The 23,680-nt window shown below is 36.1% G+C and overlaps 1 protein-coding gene across 2 annotated transcripts; it reads left to right on the top strand.

The window, feature by feature from the left end:
* The first annotated feature begins 15,317 nt into the window (after window positions 1-15,317).
* On the top strand, window positions 15,318-20,020 carry LOC110703330 (nuclear pore complex protein NUP50A-like). Of its 2 annotated transcripts, none has more exons than XM_021881120.1 (2): window positions 15,318-15,512; window positions 18,378-20,020. In XM_021881120.1, the coding sequence occupies exon 2, from the start codon at window positions 18,412-18,414 to the stop codon at window positions 19,696-19,698; it is 1,287 nt and encodes a 428-aa protein (XP_021736812.1). In that variant the 5' UTR covers window positions 15,318-15,512; window positions 18,378-18,411; the 3' UTR covers window positions 19,699-20,020. The 2 variants fall into 2 exon arrangements, with proteins under 2 accessions (XP_021736812.1, XP_021736811.1); XM_021881119.1 differs by having other exon boundaries at window positions 18,375-20,020.
* Window positions 20,021-23,680: the final 3,660 nt, after the last annotated feature.

Genomic DNA, 23,680 nt, shown 5'->3' with positions numbered 1-23,680 from the left:
AATTAAGCACAAGGTTCACCTCTTGACATCTTTTTAACACTTTAATCAAATTACTTAGGCAAGTGTCAAAAGATGAACCGCAAACAGAAAAGTCATCCATAAATACCTCGATTGATGATTCAAGCATGTCGGAAAAGATAGACATCATACACCTTTGAAATGTAGAAGGTGCATTACATAATCCAAATGGCATCCTTCGATAAGCAAAGGTGCCAAAAGGGCATGTGAATGTAGACTTCTCTTGATCCTCGGGTAGGATAGGGATTTGGAGGAATCCCGAATACCCATCCAAGAAGCAATAGTGACTATGTGATGCCAACCTTTCCAAGATTTGATCGATAAAGGGGAGAGGGAAGTGGTCCTTCCGAGTGGATTTGTTCAATTTTCGATAGTCTATGCACATTCTCCACCCGGTGACCGACCTTGTAGAAATGGTCTCACCCTTATCGTTCTTGATAATGGTCATGCCCCCTTTTTTTGGAACAACTTGAACCGGGCTAACCCACTTGCTATCGGAGATAGGGTAGATTATGCCCGCTTCAAGAAGTTTCAAAACCTCTTTTTTAACAACTTCTTTCATGTTGGGGTTGAGCCTTCTTTGGTGCTCAATTGAGGAGTCATGATCATTATCAAGCAAAATCTTGTGCATGCATATCGTGGGACTTATCCCCTTAATGTCATCAATGGCATACCCAATGACACTCCTATACTCCCTCAACACAACTAGGAGTTTCTCAAGGGAAGTGTCATCAAGGTTGGTATTGACAATAACGGGATAAGTCTCATTATCATCAAGAAAAACGTATTTAAGTGAAGGGGGAAGGGGTTTAAGTTCAACCTTAGGAGGAGGCGTAGACCTCTCCTCTTTTACCTCCACCTTAAGTGCTTCAAACTCCCTTGCCTTGCCATGTAGGGGTTGGTCTAGCAACAACTTGTACCCCTTAGCTTCATCATCATCATTGTACAAACTTTCCATGAGGATCGCTTGTAGAGTATCTTTGCTATTGTTCATCATCTTCAATTCCTCCACTTCTCGGTCAAGAGTATCGATTCTATTGATATCCTCATACATAGGCTTCCTCATGGCTTGCGAGAATGAGAAAGAAATTTTCTCATCTCCCACATTCAATGTTAGCTTGCCTTGTTTCATATCAATTACCACTCCCGCCGTGTTCAAGAACGGCCTTCCCAAAATGAGAGGAACCTTGTTGTCCTCCTCCATTTCCATCACCACAAAGTCACAAGGTACAAAAACTCTTCCCACTTGTACCGGTACATCTTCAAGTATTCCCATTGGTAACCTAACCGAACGATCGGCTAATTGTATTGAGATTCTTGTTGGCTTCATCTCACCAACTTTTAAATTTTTCGCAATTGAGAAGGGCATCAAGCTTACACTTGCCCCAAGATCACAAAGAGCATCCATGGCTTCCATATCTCCAATCTTCACCGGAATTGCATAGCTACCCGGGTCACCAAGCTTTCGGGGAAGCTTGTTTTGAATGATTGCGCTCACCTCCATTGGAAGGGAGATGGTTGCACTCTCTTCAAGCCTACTTTTGTTGGACAAGAGATCTTTTAAAAATTTCGCATATGTAGGCATTTGTGACATAGCATGAAGAAAGGGAATGTTCACTTGGAGCCCTCTCATGACCTCAAGGAACTTTGAAAACTTCTCATTCAATTTTTTCTCTACCAACCTATGAGGGAAAGGAATAGGTGGCTTGTAGACTCTCATTGGGGGTTTCTCCACTTCAACTTCAACTCCCTCTCCTTTCTTTGTGTCTCCCTCAACACTCTTTTCTTTTTCTTTTCTCTCAACTTCTACCACCTCATTTTCAACATCATTCTCACTTCTCACCTCCACACCCTCATCTCTCTTTTGTGGCACATCTTCACTCATTACCGGACCTTCATACCCTCTCCCGGACCTCAATGTGATAGCCTTGACATGCTCCTTTGGGTTCACAACCGTTGAGCTTGGAAATTGACCACTAGCATTGGAGGTAGAACTCCCAACTTGTTGTGCAATTTGAGCTAGTTGATTCTCAATTATTTTGTTGTCCGCTTGAAGTTGTTGGATGTTGGAGCTCATTTCTGCATTGCTCTTCCCTTGTTGATTTATGAAAGACTCAAGAGCGGCCTCAAGGGAAGTCTTTTGGGGTGGAGGAGGTTGTTGGTTGAATTGTTGTCTTTGTTGGTTTGGATGGCGGTATGGGGCTTGGTGATTTTGTTGATTTTGGTTGTAGATGTTTTGAGGAGGGTTGTTGTAGTTGGATTGTTGGTTTTGATTGGGTTGTCTCCACCCTTGGTTTTGTTGCCTCCAACCTTGATTGAAAGGTTGCTCATTTCTTTGGTTCATGGCCGCAACTTGCTCATTAGTAGCATTGCAATATGAAGCCATGTGATCATTACCCCCACAAGTCTCACAAGACATGACTTGTGGTTGTGGTTGTGAAGAGGAGGTACCGCTTGAGGAGGTTGCTTGGTCTAGCTTGTGAGCTAGCATATCAAACTTTGAGGCAATGAGATCTATTGCACTCAACTCATGCATACCTTTCTTCTTCGGTTGACTTTCTCTTCTATCATATCTATAGGCGTAATGCCTTGCAACTTCTTCAATCATATTCTCGGCTTCTTCCACCGGTAGCTTTTTAAGACTACCACCGGCTCCGTTGTCAAGATTGGCCCTTGAGGTAGGAGTGAGACCGTCGTAGAAGCTTTGAATAATCATCCATAAAGGCAACCCATGGTGTGGACACTTCCTCTTTAGATCCTTGAATCTTTCCCATGCTTCACCTAAGGTTTCATCATCCTCTTGAGTGAAGCTTGTAATCTTCCTTCTCAATTCCGTGGTCTTTTTGGGCGGACAAAACTTCCCAAGAAATGCTTTGGTAACCTCTTCCCATGTTGTTAAGGATCCTTCTTTCACGGACCTCAACCAACACTTAGCCTTGTCCCTAAGAGAGAACCGAAACATATGCATCCAAATGAATTCCTCCGTGAGGTTGTTTTGCTTGATGGTAGTGCACAACTCAAGGAAGTTGTCTAAATGAGCTAGAGGGCACTCATTTGCACTCCCCCCGAACTGTTCACTTTGGATCATCCTTATGAGTTGAGGAGAGAACTCATAGTTGTTTGCATTGGTGGTGGGAAGAAGTATGCCACTCCGAAGTTGGAATGCATCGGGGTGGTCATAGTCTTGTAGAAGTGGAGGAGGCGGTGGGTTGGCCATCTCTTGCTCGTTGTCAAGATTATCCTCCGACTCGGAATCCGTATAAGCTAGAGAAAATTCCGGCGTGCCTTGAAGGAGCCTTCTTACGTTCCTCAAAGTTCTATTTAACTCCGGATCTACGGGGATAAGCGGTGATTGCTTACTCCTCCGTGTCATGCACAGTCAAACAAAGCTAAGGAAAACGTTAGCAATGACTATCACAAAGTAAACACGCTTAAACAAAAACAAAATAAGAAGATTATATACATATACACAAATCTAGACTCATTCAACAATAACTTATTCAATGTGACTTTGCCTCCCCGGCAACGGCGCCAAAACTTGATAGGACGTCGTCAACCTATCAAGAAATAAGACCTAACTCGATCCTACTCAACTAGTAGCAAGGGCAAGAAAGGGTCGAACCCATGAGAGGCGTTGAATCAACCACCAAATGTTATTGTTTAAACAAGCTAGATTAAGTCGGGGGTTTTAAGTTGGTATTACGTCACACTATTCTAATTCAAATCAACTAATTCTAAGAGGTGATTAACAATATTAAGAAGGCCTAGGGCATGGGTTACACCACTAAACTTCATCACGGACCACAAGTAGCATGCATAGAAATGGTGATTTAGGGGATAAATTAGGGGAAGTTATCAAATGCACCCAACTACTCTCTCAAGCTAGAGGGATTACTTGATATCAAAACCATAACCTACTCTCGTGATTATGGGCAAGAAACAAGTGTAAAAACATCCTCACGATAACATGCAAATTCCCTTAACTAGAAATTCCTATTCTCATGGCAAATCAAGTCAATCAAGCATAAGGGAGCTTCCTCAAGTTCATCTCTCGATCCTTCGTTGAGGAAGCTAGATAAATAATTCAAGCAATGGCCAATTACAAGAATTAACAATGAAACCTCTTAAACTCAACTAATTAACACCCCACAATTAACAAATTAGTTCATGCAACAAGTGTTGGTGATTACATTGAGGGTTCACCCAAACCCTAGAAATTAGACTACTCACAATCCATGGAGGTTAAAGCAATTAAAGATTTCAAGGAATTCATGAACAAATTAAAACTAAGAATTAAGTAGAATCTAACAATTAAACATGCAAAGAACAACCAAACAATTAATAAAAAGCAAGAATTAAAGATAGAAGAGAGAAAGAAAGAGTAAGAAAAAATTACTAGAAGCTTCAATAATTGACTAACAATGGTGGAACTTGTCTTCTACAATGATTGGATTGAAAAACCTTCAAAACAAGAACTAAAATCTATGCTAATTTGAGGATTTTTGTGTTTCAAACTAAGAGGAGTATGAAAATCTGGAAAAATTGGGAACCCCCTTAAAATGGTCCAAAGGGGCTATTTATATTACCCCCTAAAATAAGAGGACGGTGAAAACAAGAAACGGGTAAACTGTAGGTCTGCACGGACGTGCTGAAGTTGGCACGTCCGTGCAGACCAAGGCAGAAACTCAATTTAAGACGACCTGCTGCAGCACGGGCGTGCACCTTTGGCACGTCCGTGCTGCATCATCTGCACGGACGTGCAATATTTGGCACGTCCGTGCAGGCCTTGGCAGAAAGATGGCTTCAGGTCTGCACTCCTGCACGGACGTGCAACATCTTGCACGGCCGTGCTGCCTCATAATCACGGAAGCACGTCCGTGCTGCATCATCTGCACGGACGTGCAATATTTGGCACGTCCGTGCAGGCCTTGGCAGAAAGATGGCTTCAAGTCTGCACTCCTGCACGGACGTGCAACATCTTGCACGGCCGTGCAGGGTCTTCTGGGCCCTTTTCTTCGTTTTTTCTTCTACGATGCTCTTGTACTTGGATTCTTTCCATCATTTCCTTGCTTCTAACCTCGGTTTGGTAACCATGGGCTTCATTTGGTCGTCTTTGGACCTAAAATCTCAACAAAAACACTAACAACCCGTGAAGCATAGGATACACAAAAATTGCATAATAATAGGGTAAAAGTGAACCAAAACACAAATTTGTTCAGGTAAACTAGGTTCAAATACGCCCTAAAACCGCATAAAATAGCAAGTTATCAGCCTCTACTTTATTCTGCTCGTATTCATGTGCGCTTTCTGACTAACATACAATCAATAGGATTAACCCTAAACCTGTTTAATCTATGTTGGTTAAATATTAATGCACAAACAAATATATTATTGGAGATCACTTGAAATTATAATCACAATTAACCTAACAAGATTATCAATTATCTTATTAAGCGTGATTGCAAATACCAATTCCCTTTAACCTGCAATAAAGGTGATCAAGCAATAACAATATAAAATAATATGCATATCAAGCAACATAATAAATAATAATAATCAATCATAATCATAATAATCATCATTAGAAAGAACATAGGAAACATCATACTTTATCATACTTGATATTAAAGTTACCCTAGACATGATACTAGGAATCATAAATAATAATCTAAGCATGATATCTACATCATGAATCAATTAAACCATTAAAGTACTTACTTGGATGCCTAGTACCTCTTTCTAATTACAAAATACACGCGTTAGTAACTTCAAGGAAAATAATAATCAAACAATTAAATTAAATAATTGAAATAGAGATTTGGGGCCAAACCCTCAGAAATTAAAACCTTTCACGTCTAGGGCGAAGGCAACTTCGAATATGGCTAGATGTTTCTAGATCTTGTGAATGCGGAATTTTGTATTAAAGAGCAAAGTTTAGAAATAATGCTAAAAGATTAATGATTCATAAAGTAATTGTTGACGATTGATGATTGTAGAATAATAATAATCCGTGAATGAAAACGGAGTTAATAGAACTTAAGAATAAAAGAATTGGTGAATGATAGATGTAGATGATGATTGAATAATAATAATCCGTGAATGAAAACGGAGTTTTTGATACGATATTTATAGAGAAAAACATCCAAAAAAGATAATTTATCAAAACAGAGTCTGAAGATCGAAAAACTAACTTGGCGCCAGCCCTAGCTCATTGACGCCAGGACCAGTGGCTAGCGCCAGGCGCCAATGGCTGGCGTCTGGCGCCAATCCTGGTTCCAGGCGCCAAGGCCTGGGGTTGGACGCTGTAGACACCCATTTGTGTCTCCCCAAAACCAAACCCGGTGGTGAGTACCTTTCACGTCGAATCATAATCGAATGAAACGAAAGTGTGGAAAAGTCTAGTGTTGCGGAAAGCTTTTATTTTCTTTTCTCTTCTCTCTGTTTTCGAAAACCCACTCTATTTTATGAAAACGTCCATTCCAGTTTAGTTTGGTCCATGATAAGGGTCCAATAATGGTGTAGTTGGATGGGGCTTGAAAAGACCTTTCCAACGATGTATTATAAGCCCAATTCCAATGAATAATGAGTAAGTTATGGCCAAAATACTAAACTGGGCCCAAACCGGATTTTACCTACGACCCAATGATCATGAGGAGGGTCCAAAGGTTTAATCCTATTCCTTTCTAAAATATTTTAATTATCCTTTTTTGAAAAGATAAGATTAAGGAATTTGATTTAAATATAAACTTTCCTTTTTTATAAAACTTTCCTTTTTTAAAGTCCTAATTCTATTCGGATTTAAACATGTTCAAAGACAGTCAGATATTATTTTCGTGCCTCATATTTTTTATCCAAATTTTATATGGTTGGATAGATCTTGAAATTATCTTTCCAATGATATATTATAATAATAATTCCGAGCTATAACGAAAAAGATATGAATAAGATATCAAACTCTATCCAAAACTGACACCGTCTCACTATTTCGTTCATATCTTTTATTCTACAATATATTTTAATCTGATTCCAATTGGGTTAGAAATTAGATTTCAAGATATTTCCAATGAAATCTTATTCATCTTATTCCGATTCCTGGATCAAAAGATATGATAAAAACAAAATCCGCAAAAACTGCTGTCTACGAGTTCTATTTCGATTCGAATTTGGATTCTTTTCTTAATTCTTCGACCCTCTTTTTTCCTATAAATAGAGGTCATATCTCCCCTTTTTCAATCACCAACTCTCATCAAGATTTTCTTGATTATTCTCTTTCTTTTTCTAAACTTTGGTTTTCATACAAAATTCCGCATTCACAAGATCTAGAAACACCTAGCCATATTCGTAGTTGCCTTCGCCCTAGACGTGAAAGGTTTTAATTTCTGAGGGTTTGGTCCCAAATCTCTATTTCAATTATTTAATTTAATTGTTTTGATTATTATTTTCCTTGAAGTTACTAACGTGTGTATTTTGTAATTAGAAAGAGGTACGAGGCATCCAAGTAAGTACTTTAAGGGATTTTATTGATTAATTGATTTATGATGTAGATATCATGTTTAGATTGTTATTATGATATTCCTAGTATCATGTCTAGGGTATTTTTAATATTAAATATGATTGTTATGATGCTTCCTATTCTCTTCCTAATATTTATGATTGTTAGTATCATGTTAGGGTTAAAGATTTGATTTTTATTGCTTAGTGACATGCTAGGGTTTGTTATTAATCTTGTTAGTATCATGCCTAGGATCTTGCTATGCTTTAACATGATCATGATAATTTATGATTATGATTGATATTATTGTTATTAATGATGTTGATTATTTATTATGTTGCTTGATAGTTATTCTTTATTGCTTGATCACCTTTTATGCATGTTAAAGGGAATTTATATTTGTAATCGCGCTTAATAAGATAATTAATAATCTTGTTAGGTTAATGTGATTATAATTCAAGTGATCACCAATAATAGTTTATTTGTGCATTAATATTCAACCAACATAGATTAAACAGGTTTAGGGTTAAATCTATTGATTGCATGTTAATCAGAAAGCACGCATGAATACGAGCAGAATAAAGTAGAGGTCTATTATTAGGGCAGGTTCAATCTCTTTTAGGTTGGATTTGTACCATCATCCCCGAACTCTTATTTGGTTCATGACCTTATGGAGTTGACGATCTCTTGGATCGTTAAGGGGTGTAACCTTCACCTCGTGAACGGTTTACAAGTTCCTTAAAAACTTGTTGGCGACTCTTTTGCTCTATCTTCTTCCCTTTTGGACGCCACCGTACTTTAGTGTATGATCACAGTGGGGCTCAAGCTAGTGGGATTTTAAAGGCTTGAAACTATTCCCTACAGACGCCAAACCGGATTTTAACACTTTTTCGAAAATCTGATAATTTTACCGTATTGGAAGATAAAAATAATATAATTTCAGTCGAAAATGCTATTTGATCTTGATTAAAACTCTGAAGAATCCTAATTGAATTAAGAATGATAAAACCTTCTAGAATGTTCTAGAAGACCAAAACCATTCCTAATTACATTAGGAATGATAAATCATATTAGGCCCTACCCTAGATCATTGGGCCGTACTTAAAGCTCAAACCGGGCCCAGTTTAGTAAATTGGCCATAAATTCCTCAATATTCATCGGAATTGGGCTTATAATATATCGTTGGAAAGGTCTTTGCAAGCCCCATCCAACTACACCACTATTGGACCCATATCATGGACCAACCAAACTGGATTGGCTGTTTTCTTAAAATAAAGTTTTCAAAAACAGAGAGAAGAGAAAAGAAAAGAAAAGAAATAAAACTTTCCGCAACACTAGACCTTTCCACACTTTCGTTTCATTTGATTATGATTCGACGTGAAAGGCACTCATCACTGGGTTTGGTTTTGGGGAGACACAAATGGGTGTCTACACCAATACGCATCTTGCTTCTCAAAGAGGTCATCCAACTTTTTCGCCAAATCCCGGCAAAGCTCAATGTTAGCAGCGGACCTATCTCCATCTCGAGCCTCTTTCAAATTTTTCTCAACCTCTTCAATTTTATTTTCAAGGTCAGCAAATTTGGTGCCGCTCTAGCGCTTTAGTGCTGCCAAAGTGAGCTCAAGTCTAGCCTCGGTCGAAACCCCAGCATTTCCACTCCACGCTTCTTTAATGGCCTTCTCACAAGATGAATCTAAGAGCCAAGCTGTCTCGAACCTTAGAGATTTCTTCCCCTTTTCTTTTTTCTCTTCGCCCGCTGCATTCTCATCAAAATCGGAGTATGATCCGATTTAAATCTCACTAAATTTTCTACCTCCGCATCTGGAAACATGGCACGCCAAGAATTATTACAGCAATATCGATCTAGGCGCTCACGGATGATAGTCTTCTCAGTGAGACCTCTTTCCCAAGTGAAACGGTTGCCAATACAACCAAGATCATGTAGATTGCAGTCCCTTAGAGACTCTCTAAAGTCGGCAATAGCTCTCCTTTCATTATTGGCTCCACCCTCCTTTTCGTCATAGCTTAGGATTTCATTGAAGTCCCCTCCCACAAGCAAGGGTCCAGCATAGTTATCACATAGCAGGCGAAGAAGTTTCCAAGTTTCTTGTTTGTTTGACGTCTCCGGCCATCCATATAAACCCACAAAACGCCACTTTGCACCATTGTTATCACCAATGTCACCACAGATATGATTATTCGAAAGTGAGACTAATTCAAAATCCAACTTATCTTTCCTCCAATACAAACACAACCCCCCCCCCCCCCGACAACCCTATACTACTAACTCCAATAGCACAATCAAAACCAAAACGATTTTTTAAATTTTCGGACTTACCTTTATTGATCTTCGTCTCCGAAATGAATAGCAAGTCCGGGGCAAATTTTAGGCACCACCTACGCAATGCGTTAACTGATCGAGGTTTGCCCGCCCCTCGACAGTTCCAGCACACAAGATTCATTGCTCTTCACGGGGTTGGTTTTGTCCAACACCCGCTACTTGGAGTATAAAGCCCTCCTCGCTTGATCGAACCTGAGGTACAGTTCCCTGCTTGGCATCCTGTCCTTCCCTGCCAACCAGTGAGTTAGCTCCCGCGTTTCCCAATTTGATCCTTTTCCCTTCACCTCCTAGAAGCTCATCTCCAGTCTTAGCTCTTAAGGAGTCAGCCCCCCTCACTACAACAAAATAAAGCAAAGGTAACAATGCAAAACCATTGCCTAATATAAAAAAAGTGTTGCCTTGTAGCTAAGACAACACATATGAGGCGTAATTTATGCCCCCGTTGTCTATTCATAAGGCAACACATTTTTATTCAAAGGCAACAATTTTGAAAGCTTAGGTAAAATGATACATAAGGCAACACTTTAACAAAGACAACAAATGAAAAATGTTGCCATCTAAGAAGATAATTCAAAAATGTTGTCACTCCCAAGCATTTAGTAGGTAGTAGGGCTCGAACTTGTGACCTTAGAGTTACAAACATATATATATATATATATATATATATATATATATATATATGTATGTATGTATGTATATATACATATATATATGTTGTCATTTTAATATTAATGTTGCTATAGATGGCAACATAGATATTAATGTTACATTTTTCAAACAATAGTTTTGTTATTGTTATCTTTTCATGCAACAATTATTATATTTGTTGTCTTAGACAAGAAAAAGATAACACTTTAAGCGACTGTTGCCTTATACAGTCTAGAGCAACACTTTTTTCTGTTACTTTAGTTCAAGGTAACAAATAAGTATTGTTGCGTTTGATTATTAAGAGTAACATTTCTGTAAGTGTTGCAATCTTTAGTGTTGCCTATTCTCATTTTTTTTGTAGTGCCTCTTTTTTCCTGCCAACACACCACTGCCACCCTCCGAGGTGTCCATAAAATCCCCTCCTCCCTCTCTTCTATCCCCATTATCTACTCTCTTCCATGATTTCTTCACACCCGCAATCTCCCTCCCCTTTGATTTTGTCCCAGTCTCACTCTCCTTCTCCTTTTCACCCTCACTCACCCCCCAGCATTATGAAATTTATTCGGCTCCACCTTTCCTTCCTCAATCGAACTACTAATCGCCTCAGCTCTTAACACTACCTTATTACTTGCCTCATCAACCAATAGCATTCCCAACTTCTCTAGCAAAAGCAGCATTTCGACGCCCAAAAGGAACATCTAGAAATCGAATCCAAAAGGGTGACTTATCGAAATTGATGTCCGAGGGTTGTTCTTCTCCATCAATGGGTTTCAATAGCAGCAACTGTTGGTCAAAAGACCATGGCCTTCCTTCCAGGACTCTGTTCTTGTCTTCTTCGTTGAAAAATTGAAAGACAAAGAGGTTTGTCTCTACGCATCGAACCGCTACGTTATCTTGTAATCTCCACAGACCCTTGAGAACACGTTTCATAGCCTCTACATTGTAAGGCTTATTAGTTAACATTTTCCCCACAAGAGAAAGATCAAGTCTATCTTATGATTGTCATCCATAGGCCCTTCAGATAGTCCTCCAATCACTTAAGTTTCATCCTCCGTAAGTCTCAACTTCTCCCAGTCACGCAGCAATTCATTCGCCATAGAAATAGATTATCGTACCCACAAGGATTAGAGAACAAATCCCGTCAAAATTCTGAGAAATTTTATGAAAATTGATGTCAAAATTGCAAGGAAAGATTACTGGAACACTCGTCGCGAACCCTAACTGAAGAGACTCTCAAAAACCCTACTCGAGGGACTTTTTTCAAACTTTTTTGTTACGTTCATATTTGAATATTAATATGTATGTTTAGTACAATTTTACTTATTTTTTGTTTATAATTATTGACATGCTAATTTTTTTTTTTATAATTAGCTATTACAAATCAATGAATATTTAGCTAATGCCTTGTTGTATTTAATTATTTTATAGTTAATTTATGTTGGTCATGATATATAGTTTTTTTCAAGTCCTTACTATTTCATTCATTTCTTCTACTTCTATTAATTATGATTTTAGATTATTTTTCTCTTAGGGATTTTATTTCATTTGCTCATCTAGTTTTTAGATTATTATTTATGGGTGTTTCTAAATTTAAGTGTTATTTTTGGGTTTGTGGTTTTATTAAATTTTTTGACATTTAAATTAATTATATAGGCTTGGTTGTTATCAACATATCATTGTACTATGACAAATATGTATTATTACCTTCTCCAACAAATTTATCAAATAAGAAATTCAACTAACTTTTATTTTAATGTAGAGTGATGTGAATAAATGATTTTATTCTCTAATGTAATTTAGTTGTTTGTTTTATGTATATAGGTACATGGTGATATGATGATGAACAACATGGTGTATATCAAGGAGGAAGAATGGTGATGGGATTATTGTGACAATATTGTTGGACAATTAGATACATATAAAATTAGGTTTTATAATCTCCTTATATAGGTTTATATATTAGTAAATATTTTGTGAACTATTTAGATAAATATTTTGGGTATGGAATTGTTTGCAAAGTCAAATATCAATGTAAAATTACTTAATGTATATATACATATTTCTAGAGGAAAAATAAAATGGTTGTTATATAATTTTGTTTATATTATTTGTTCTTAGTAGTTTTATTAATTTTTTTATTTACTACGTTCATTAAATAATAATAATAATAATAATAATAATAATGCAGCGGTTCTATAGAAAGTAATGATTGTTGCTCTAGAACTAAAAGACCATTGCATTAGGTCTGCTACAACGGTCCGTAGGAATTCTAAATAACCGTTGCATTAGGTTTTATTAACCGCTGCTTTAGGCCCTGATGCAACGGTCCATGGTTGATGGCATAGGACCGTTGCATCAGGTAAAATGAACCGTTGCATTAAACCTAATGCAATGGCCGCAAATGCTACAGTCCTTTAACCGTTGCAATAGGTCTATAGCAACGGGTTTTTGCCCTATTGTAACGGTTTTTAGGGGTTGCATTTGCTCGTTTATGTAGTAGTTATATTGTGGGAGAAGTATTGGTCCATAGGGTCTATGTGTCAATGAAACAAATAAGATAGCATTTTTGTGAATAATGGGAACATGAGAAAAAATAATGGTGGAAAATTTAATGGCAAAAAGTACCACTACCTGCATAATGGTACATTATACATGCATAATAGTATACAAAAATATAACACTAAATCATTTAGAGAGAAAAAAATAATAAAAACTCCATATTGTCCTCCTATGTGCATGTGAACACATAGACACTATTGGTCTGAATGATTTAATTATCAATGTTATGCTTTTCCGGTTGAAAAAAAGCAAAAAAAAAAAATAAAATAAATTACATTAAGCATTTCTAACAAATAAATTCTTATGCATAAAGCACAATTACTTGTCATAGTGTTGTACTAATTAATAGTAAAAAATTCTAGAGCATTTTTTTGGAATGGAGGGCGTAATAAAGCGAACTAAAGCCATAGTTTAGTTCACATTATTTTACCTTATTTAAAAAATAAATAAATAATTAAATCAAATCAAATTAAAATAAAATAAGTAATTACATATACTTTATCATTTTATGTGTTTTTTTTTATTGCTAAATATCTTTAATTTCGTAATAAATTGAAAAAATTATGAATATTACATATTAATAACCTACACATTATTATTATGAATACCCCACTTGATATATATTTTGTTTATACATTATCTTATACATAAAATCGAGTGCATCTAGGCGCATAGGGCTTATGTATTTGACATACACATAAAATGATAATCCGGGGTTCGGTGGTACATTTTCTTTTTCTCAATGTCACAGTGGTACATTTTTGTGTACTATTATGCATGTATAATAATGTACTATTTAAGTATAAGTTGTTTGAATAACAGTTTTTGTGACCTACAGTATTATGCATGTAGTGATCATACTTTTTGTCATCATATTTTCCACCCTCAGGTTTCCATTATTTATAAAAATGACATCCTATTTGCATGTCATATTAAACCTGGTTATTGGGCGGGTCGGGTCAGAGTTGGTGCGGGTTGGATCAAAGAGGGTCACATTTTATAGGGTCAATATCGGATCGGGCCAATGCGGGTTATTGGTCAATAGCGGGTCGATAATGGGAGGATCTACAAAATATCAATTAAAATAAATATTGGACGAAGTCATTATTAAGGGTGCGTTCTATTCACCTGATTTTTACTTATCTTAACTTTTCTGATTTTATCTGAACTTATTAGAACTTATTTTAGTTATAAATTAAACTTGTGTATCCCTTATTAACCCTTATCACAACTTATTTGAACTTCAGGACCTAAGGGCCTGTTCCGATTGACTGAACTCAGCTGAACTGAACTGAACTGAACTTATTAATTAGTGATTTTTAACTACGGATTAGTGATCTTTGATTATTTATTGAATATTTATTACTATACATATGTGTATATACAAATGTACATATTATTATTATTATTATCATTATTATTATTATTATTATTAATTATTGATGATTATTATTATTATTATTTATTGATTATTATTATTATTATTATTATTATTGTTATTATTATAATTTATTGATGATTATTATTATTATTATTATTTATTGATTATTATTATTAGTACTATTATTTCAATTATTATTGTTATTATTATTATTATTATTTATTGATGATTATTATTATTATTATTATTATTTATTACTTATTGATTATAATTATTATTATTATTGTTAATATTATTATTATTATTATTATTATTATTATTGTTGTTGTTGTTGTTAATATTATTATATTATTATTATTATTGTTGTTGTTGTTGTTGTTGTCGTCGTCGTCGTCGTTGTAATAAGAGCTATAAGAATGAAATTTGGCTTTATATCATTAGCAATATCATTAGACGTAAATTAAGAGATGAACTGAACTGAACTGAGCTGAACTGAACTGAATTTCAACGGAAGTGAACAGGCCCTAAGTATACATGAATACAAATTTATCTATGGAATTATTTTTATATTATCTATTTTCATTATCAATTAAATTGAAAAACATTTGACACTACCCAATAAGGGTCTTATCCATTGCTCTATCCATTAAAAACCCTTTAAGTTTTGCCTTGACCCTGTTATCATTAAGCTACCCTACTCAATAACCACCTCTATTGCTCTAAGCCTTATACATAAGCCGTATGTCCAATATTTTTCCCATAAAATTGAAATTTGGTTAAATGAGACAATCTCAACAAAAATAAAGCTGAAGTTAAAAAAAATGCCCTAAATATAGCTAAATTAACCCCTTAAACCTGTATTTTTAGTGGGTATAACAGGATAATACGGTACACCTTATTACACCCCATCAATGCTTCTTCAAGCATTGAGTTCCAGAGTCTAACCCTAGCGTCACTACTCACAACTTAAACCCTCATTTTCTCTCTCCTCTGCTCACTCTCCATCACTCTACCGCCGCCGCTCACGTCGCCGGAATCCTTCAACACCGGCACCGGCGTAGATTCCTCTATTTGTAAGCTTCTTTTTATTTTAACTATTATCATTTGTTCCAGTTCTCATTTTTATGTGATTTTTAATCGCTTATTGTTTTAGCCATGTTTATTTATTGAGATCAGTTTATTGATTCGGAATTTGTTGATGAAATTTGCCCATTTATTGAATTACGTAGGATAATTAGGAGATTCAATGTTTAAACTTGAAAATTGTTTGATTTTCTATGCTTGAATTTTTTTTATTTTATTGTTTGTTAAATATTTTGTGGGGTTTGATGGTTGATAGGAATTTTTATTGAAATTTAATTAAAGTGACAGAAAATTGAAATTATTGGTGAATTTTGGAGGTGTTTGTTATTACCATTTCATTATTGGTGTTGCTGAGAATTGGGTGTTTTAAAAAAAAAAAAATTATTTTAAAAATTAACCAGTTTGTCAGATGAAAAATAAATTGAAAATGAAATATGTAGGCTTGTAGCTCATCTAGTTTTGCTGTCATCTTGTTCTTGTTGGTTCTGTAATTATGATATATATGGTACCATCTATCCATTGTTTAAATGAGCTTTTGAGGGGTCGTCTTTTGAATTCGTATTTGAGTTAAAAGACTACTCGTATTACTTATCACCCATTGCCTCACCCTTTTGTTCTATTGACTTTGTGTGGTGGTTGGAAATAAGAAAATGCACACGCTTCCCTATTTTGCATCGCACGCATTAATGAAGTAGTGAATTGGGACTTTGTAATAAGGAAAGTCTAATTTTAAGTTGTTATGTATGGCAAGAAAGATGTCTGAAAGATTTTCATCCTCCCTTGAATTGAATACGCAGTAGTTAAATGTTTGCTATTGAGATTCTGAATCCCTTCATCTGCTCAACATAGAAGGCCGTCTAAGAATCTAATAATGTGAAATTATTTTACATTAATTTGAGATGAATAGGCTACAATTGGATTGAGTGGTTGAAATTTATTAATTTTCTTTTCTAATATGTATTGACTATAATCTGTGGATGTCATTAATTTATTTTATTAGGTTTGCTTGTAAGATTATGTTTTATTTTATTTTATTTTTATTTTTTTTTTATACTAAAACTAATAACTTATTTTAACAAAAATAAATGGTCAAAATGCAAACAAACGTTGTTTAAACATAGAACAAATTAATTTTCCTAAGGTTAGCTAGTTACAGAGTATTGCGTTGGGTTAACAAAGGAAGTGCTTAAGTTGTACTCGATGTATGTGTGGTTGTGTCATGGCCTTATTATGCATGCTTAAACAATATCAAGAAATATGTGAAGTATGGACTTTGAAGTGTTTGTCTGGCATATATATCTTGGGTCTAAGCATTCTGTGGGTTGCTAATAGTTTTAGCTTAAAGTTTGGTGCTGGACTAGATTTAGTTTCTCTAGCGTGCTTTTCTTGATTGGTTGATTATATGATTAAATAGTTGATTACATCTCAAGGTATTGGTATGTTGGTTATGGTCCTTATGGCTTATGTCAAGATTGACATTCTCCTGTTTTTAAAGTTTATTACTGAAATTTTATGGTGATGTTAGTTTGGGTTTTAAAGATTGAAATTGGGAATTTGTTATCATTTACAAAATTTCCTCCCCTTTGTTTAGTTTGGGATGGAAATAAGCTGAAAATTTATAGCTAGCTTACCAAAATTTCATTTTACCACCTTCTCCCTATTACCAATTTACCACACTCCTCCCTAGTAATTAAATCTATCACATCAATTATGATTCCTATACTTCTAATCCTATTCACTATCTTTTGATTGCTGGTAACATACTGTCATACACCTTTGTTTTTATTGTGGTGCTCAAAAGCTACACTGACTCTTGTGTGTTCAACACCCTATGGATTCACATGGTGCTTAAAAGCTTCGTCTTTTTTAGCATACCTTTCTTCAATGGGTTCTTCTTCATTAGTGCATCATATGTAGGCAGTGGGCCTATTTAAACCCTAAAATATGCAACATAGTTGAGTTATTCAGTTAATAGACATGTTCTGGAGGGTTTATATATATAACTTAATCACTCATATGACCTTATTTTTCCTGAACTTATCTTATTTGAACTTAGTCTTCAACTAGCATCTGAATAGTTGTCTTTTATTTGAGCAATTTTGCTCATAGTTTTGGAATTGCCTTCTCATCTCCACTGACCTGGGTCCAAGAATCTGTGATTCAACTTTCTATTGACCATCATTGCGCACTTTTGTGCCTTAACTAACAGCTGCTTATGACTTGAAATAGCGAGGTATACTTTTTGTTTTGTTACCAAAAACGGAATAGCTGGCTCATCCAATTTTTCTTTACGCTTCAATACAAAAACGGAATAGCTGGCTCATCCAATTTTTCTTTACGCTTTAAGGGAAAAAAAGAAAAAAAACAAGTAGGAGATTCTTAGAAACTGGCAGGAATCTGTTATGATTGTTGTTGGAGGTTTCAGTGGTTAACATTGAACAGGTGTTTTGTTTTATCGTGTTTGCTGGATTAAAGTTTGAGGGGATGAGAGGGGGGGGGTACTAGATTTGTTTTGAGTGAAGTTATTATAGTAAAGAACCTCTGTTTCTATAGATATTGATGGTTAGGGATAAGTTGATGACCTTTATCACTGGACAAGTAATTTTTTGTTAGGAAGTGTTGAGAGTAAGAGTAGTTTCCTTTATAAATTTCTTATGCTATTTAAAGTTGAAGTTAACTTTTTCTTTGTTTTTAATGCTTGTGGATGGATCAATTGATCGGTATGATACAACTAGTTTTAAAGGTTTGACTATTTTCTCATGTCATGCCTTTTGTAGTCTCAAGTTTCTGCAGCAGTCTTTGTCTTGTTCATGCAGTGCTATATTTGACTCCTTTCTTGAATTTCTTTTCAGCAGTCTTTCTCTCTTATTGGTATTTCTTTTATCTCCAATGGGTGATGATAATCAGCCTTCTAAGAAAAGAGCTGCTGGTAGAGAATTATCTCGAGACAATCCTGGTCTTGATGATGAGGAAGAATCCGAAGAACCATCAGGAACTTTCAAGAAAGCAGCTGAGGATGTATTGGCCACGAGAAGAATAGTGAAAGTTCGTCGTCAGCAAACTTCTACAACACCCTCTGCTCCCTCATCAAATCCTTTTGCCGGAATTCGATTGGTCCCCCCAGCTCCGGCTCCTGCTACTGCAGAAGCACAGACTGCTGAAGACAAAACAGGTAGTGAAGATGCTGATACCAAAGATGATGCTAATTCAGAATCAGAAACTCAAGTGAAACAAGTAGAACCAAAAGAGACACCTAATGAGGCCACAACAGAATCTAATGCAGATAAGGAGAAAGAAGCACTCACTGAGCAAACAAATGTTGTTAGTCAACCTGAACAAGCTGCTGATGTTGCTGCTGCTGAGCCCAAGCCAAGTGATGAGAGAGAAGCTGATGACAGTGCTGTAAAAACAAGTGAAGCTGGTGAAATACAAGCTGATTGTACCAAGGGTGAGAATGATGGCACAAATGACAATGAAAAACCTAATGCTAGTGGGAATGGTGGTGCTGCTTTGAGTTCATTTCAACAACTTTCAAACAGCCAAAATGCGTTTACTGGCCTTATGGGCACTGGATTTTCGACCTCTACTTTCTCTTTCGGCTCGCTTCAAAAAGATGGGTCTCCTTCACAGGCATCTCTTCCTACCTTCAGTTTTGGCGCCCCAACCAATGGTAGTACCCCCCTTTTTGGTTCGGTGATGACAGGGACATCCATTGGGACAAAGACTGAAAGTTCCACATTTCGTTCTATGCCAGAGGTACCAACAGAAACAGGGGAAGAGAACGAAGAAACAGTTTTTAATGCTGATTCTGCTCTTTTCGAGTTTATTGATGGTGGATGGAAAGAACGCGGTAAAGGAGAGGTAAAATTGAACGTCCTAAAAGGGGAAACTCAGAAAGCTCGGTTGGTGATGCGAGCTAAAGGGAATTTGAGATTGATTCTGAATGCAAGTCTTTTTCCTGATATGAAGCTCACAAAGATGGACAAAAAAGGCATCACCTTTGCTTGTGTGAATATCGCTACAGAAGGCAAGGATGGGCTCTCAACATTTGCACTGAAGTTCAAAGATGGCTCGATTATGGAAGAATTTTCCTCAGCAGTTTCAGCTCACAAGGATAAGCCTGCTACTACTGAACTGAAGACTCCAGAAAACTCTCCAAAGGCCTCAGATGATTAAAAAGTATATTTGCAAATATCTGCTGGTGTTATTGCATGAGAAGCTGTAACCTTGTAAAATTGATGCTGTTGTCACCAGAGACAGGGAAGTGAGGAGGTTGTTCAAGATTTTTGTATGTCAAAGCCCTTTCCTTGGGCAAAAAGTGATAAGAAGACATTTACCACCGCATTTTGTTGTGCGCCTGCACTGTAACATGTCATCAATGAGGTATTTGTCAACTTAGTAACTACTTGTAATCCGAGATGTTGAATAATATGTTAGAATGTTTGTTACTGAATTTGGATCTGGGATATATGGAGCTATGTTATTGCGAATTACATCAGTTATTTGCATTCTTTGATTAGGTTTTAGTTTGCTGCTCTGTTCCATTGATCATCAATGGTTGTTGCTTTGTGTCTGGAATACCATAGGACTTGACCTAGATTATTCTTCTCTTGTGAGCATAGTGGTTTTGAATTTTTCACAAATTATCTTAAATTTGAGATTCCCTATATCCATCTGTTTCTTTGTGTGTGTTTTCAAAATAAACTTGATTAAATATGATAGGTATTACTGTATTAATTGATGTATTAAAAGTCTATAGAAACAAATTTCTCAAATAAAAAAAATGTACTACTACTATTTAAATAGGTTAAATTTAATCACTGAAACCAATAATGAGTAGTTCAACCAATAACCTATTAATTGTTAAAAAAAAAAAATTTAAAAAAAAAAAGCATGTTCTCATTGACTGAACTGAGCTGAACTGAATTTCAACGTATGAGAACATGCCCTAACTAACTAACTAATGACCTATTAAGTAATGGGTTTCATTTCAAATAAATGGATTTGACCCAATTTGGTTGTTTTAACATTTGGAAGTTAATACAATGAAAACTATACACTTATGCAAAATACTCGTAGCTCGTAACTTGAATTTGGAAATCCATCATACAATCCTTAATTTCATTTCCATCTCATTTTTTTTTCTAGGGTTAAATGCAATCTTCTTTCAAAAAAAAAAAAAAAAAAAAAAAAAAAAAAAAAAAAAAAAAAAAACCAAATGCAATCTTATAATGATAAATGAATTAGTGTGGGACAGACTAAGGAAGTAGTTCTGCAGCCCATTCGAGTAGTCTAACTAAGCTTTATTAGTTTCTATTTGCCAAATCTAGTTTATTTCATTTTAATTCATATCAATTTCAACTCTTAATAAAACTTTATTATTATTCATCCTGAATTAGTAGCAACGTTTTTCATTGGCATAACTTTTTTTTTTCTTTTTTTGGTTGATAGAAGCCTTATTATTAACTTTAATTCAGTTTATTTCAGCTCATTATAACGTAGTCTAAATATAATGGTGCGAGACTGCGAGTATAAATATTTTGTTTTCAATATAATAAAATATTTACTCATATTAAATCACTAGCGTGTTTTCTATGCGATTGGCCACATTGTATGACCACTCGTAGAAAAACCGAGTTCCCATATATAGAATAACCCTTATTAGACTTATTGATGAGATACCCTTATAACCTCTATAACCATAACAAAGTAACTTCTATAACATTAATCGAGTAACTCCATGGTGAGTTGGTGACTGCATTACGGAATAGTATGCATTGCACTCCCATATAAGCAATTTGATTTAAACATAAGCTACTTTGGTGCCAACAAAAGTCAAAATTTTTGAATTGGGTCCACCTCTAAAATGTTTCGCTCTATTTTGAGACATTATTATCTTCGAGAGAAGTCCATGATATCTTTTTCTAAACCTACCAAATATGACAAATTCAAGGGATTTGTTAAACATCGCCCACAAATTACTACATAAAGCCCACAAAATTCACTTGGTTTGACAAAATTGCCCTTGACCTTTAAAAAAAACACTCACACTCTCATCACTCACACTCTCATTGCTCATCTTCTTTCAACCTCTCTTAAAAAAAAAAAAAATTCAAACAACGGCAATGTCGAGGCGGCAAGGCAAGGAATTGGCGGCGGCGGCGGAGGGAAGGATGTCCCAAGGTGGCAAGGTACAATTTGTAAAAAATAAAATAAAAATAAAGGCAAAAACCGCCGTGACGGCGGTGGGGCGCCCTGGCTGGACGCCCAGCAAGCGGTGGTGGCGCCAGCTGCAGACGCCCACACCGAGCATACACTTCGTCAGCCAAGTCCCTCATCCTGTTCAGCTCAGTGAGAATCAACCCCAAGCAGTAGTGCGACACACGACCATGGAGAATCTTAAATATAAAATGGCTATACATCGTACCATGTCGTCGTCTGGAGTCCTCTAGAGAGTTCCTGATGTCGTTCTTCTGAGTTTCAATTGACTTGTTCAGTCTAGCGAACAGTGTATCCAAAGCAGCGGTCGATGAATCAATCCAGTCCTTGGTAGCTCTATGAGCGCTCTCAACTCTACATGTTGTAGTGTTCCCAAAATGAAGTACCTGGTTTGTCCAATATTTGACAAACTTTTCCCTGTGAGGGACCCATTGATGCATCACATAGTCCACCAGTGCCGGACACCACTGGTACAAATCCCTGAAGTTAGCCAACGCTCGCTCATACGCTTCCTCTGTGGTAGCCTGTAGGATCTTCCGCCACTTACCATTCACCAATCTCTCTGCCATTTCCAAATTCTTCTTGAAAAGGTTGTAGGCTTTCACTTTCACGCAGTTGTTTATGTGCCATGTGCACAATAAGTGGTTCGATTCGGGAAACAGCTCTGCTATGGGGGCAAAGAGACCTCCCTCACAGTCGCTGACGATGGCTGCTGGATGAACATTAGGCCCGATGTAGTTTCTCAGCTTCTCCAACACCCAATAATAACTTGGAGCCGTCTCATCCTTGATGATTGCATGACCAATCAGAAAGTTCTGGTTCGTTGGAGCCATCCCAACCATCTCAACCAGTGGGAACTTGTACTTGTTTGTCTTGTACGTTGAGTCGATCAAAATCACAAATGGCCAAGACTTGATCATATCAGCACAATCAGGATGCACAAGGAAAAGATGAGTCACCTCCGCTGTATCTTCATCAGAATCAAACCAGAACAGGTAACCACGTGATTGTGCCTGGTGTAGCAGCTGCTGTATAGGGTTCCTTCCCTCTGACCGTTCAAACCTGAGTTGCTGTCTGACGTTGTAGATGTGTCTTCGGTTTGGATGGTCTTCTGGAAATTTCTCTAACACAGATGCTAATATTTTAGCAGGCTTCACTTGAGCATCACTCATTTCTTTCACAACTAGTTTCGCAGCAGGACTTAAGCCGCTCAGTTGTCGATGACCCTCTTCATATACTATCATCTCATGGTTGTGATACCCCCATTTAGAGTAACCAATCACTTCCCAACCGTCACGACTCCGTAGTTGTCGAACCTTTACTCTGAACTCACACCCACAACCTTTCCGCTTTGTATCAAACCGAGTGGCTGTACGAAAATCTCTTTCTTCTCTTTTGCGATAACGGTCACATCTCAAAATGCGATCCATTCTACCATCCCGTTGAGATTTATGAGTTACTACTACCAAGCAAAAACCAGCTGCAATTGCAACCTGTTTTGCCCAATCAATCGCCTGTTGAGCTTCTTCGAATGGACCATCATGTCCAAATATCCCACTGTAATCATTTCCGTCTCCACCATATTCCTGCATCAATTATATATTACAATAAATACATTTAACGGATAATACATTTAATTTCTATATTTACACAGAATTAACACAAAAAAAAGCATAATTATATATAATCAAACTTAATTTTTATAAAAACCCAATTCGAATTTTCAAACTAAATTTAAAAATATACCATTTCGAATTTTCAAATTTAATTTTAAAAAAACCTATTTCGAATTTTCAAATTTAATTTAAAAAAAACCCATTTCGAATTTTTTTAAAAAATCATTTTCGATTTTTTTTTTAAAAAAAAAATAAATAAAAAACAACAACAAAATCAAAAAAAAAAAAAAACAAAAATAATTTATAAGGGTGGCGTCTGCCAG

Source organism: Chenopodium quinoa, unplaced genomic scaffold (assembly GCF_001683475.1).
Source record: "Chenopodium quinoa cultivar QQ74 unplaced genomic scaffold, ASM168347v1, whole genome shotgun sequence".
Taxonomy (NCBI): Eukaryota; Viridiplantae; Streptophyta; class Magnoliopsida; order Caryophyllales; family Amaranthaceae; genus Chenopodium; species Chenopodium quinoa.
The sequence above is the reverse complement of the archived record's forward strand: the minus strand, read 5'-3'. Positions and strand labels throughout refer to the sequence as shown.

Coding starts and splice junctions, on each gene's coding strand:
- LOC110703330 (XM_021881120.1), top strand. CDS start 18,412: ATGGGTGATGATAATCAGCCTTCTAAGAAAAGAGCTGCTGGTAGAGAA.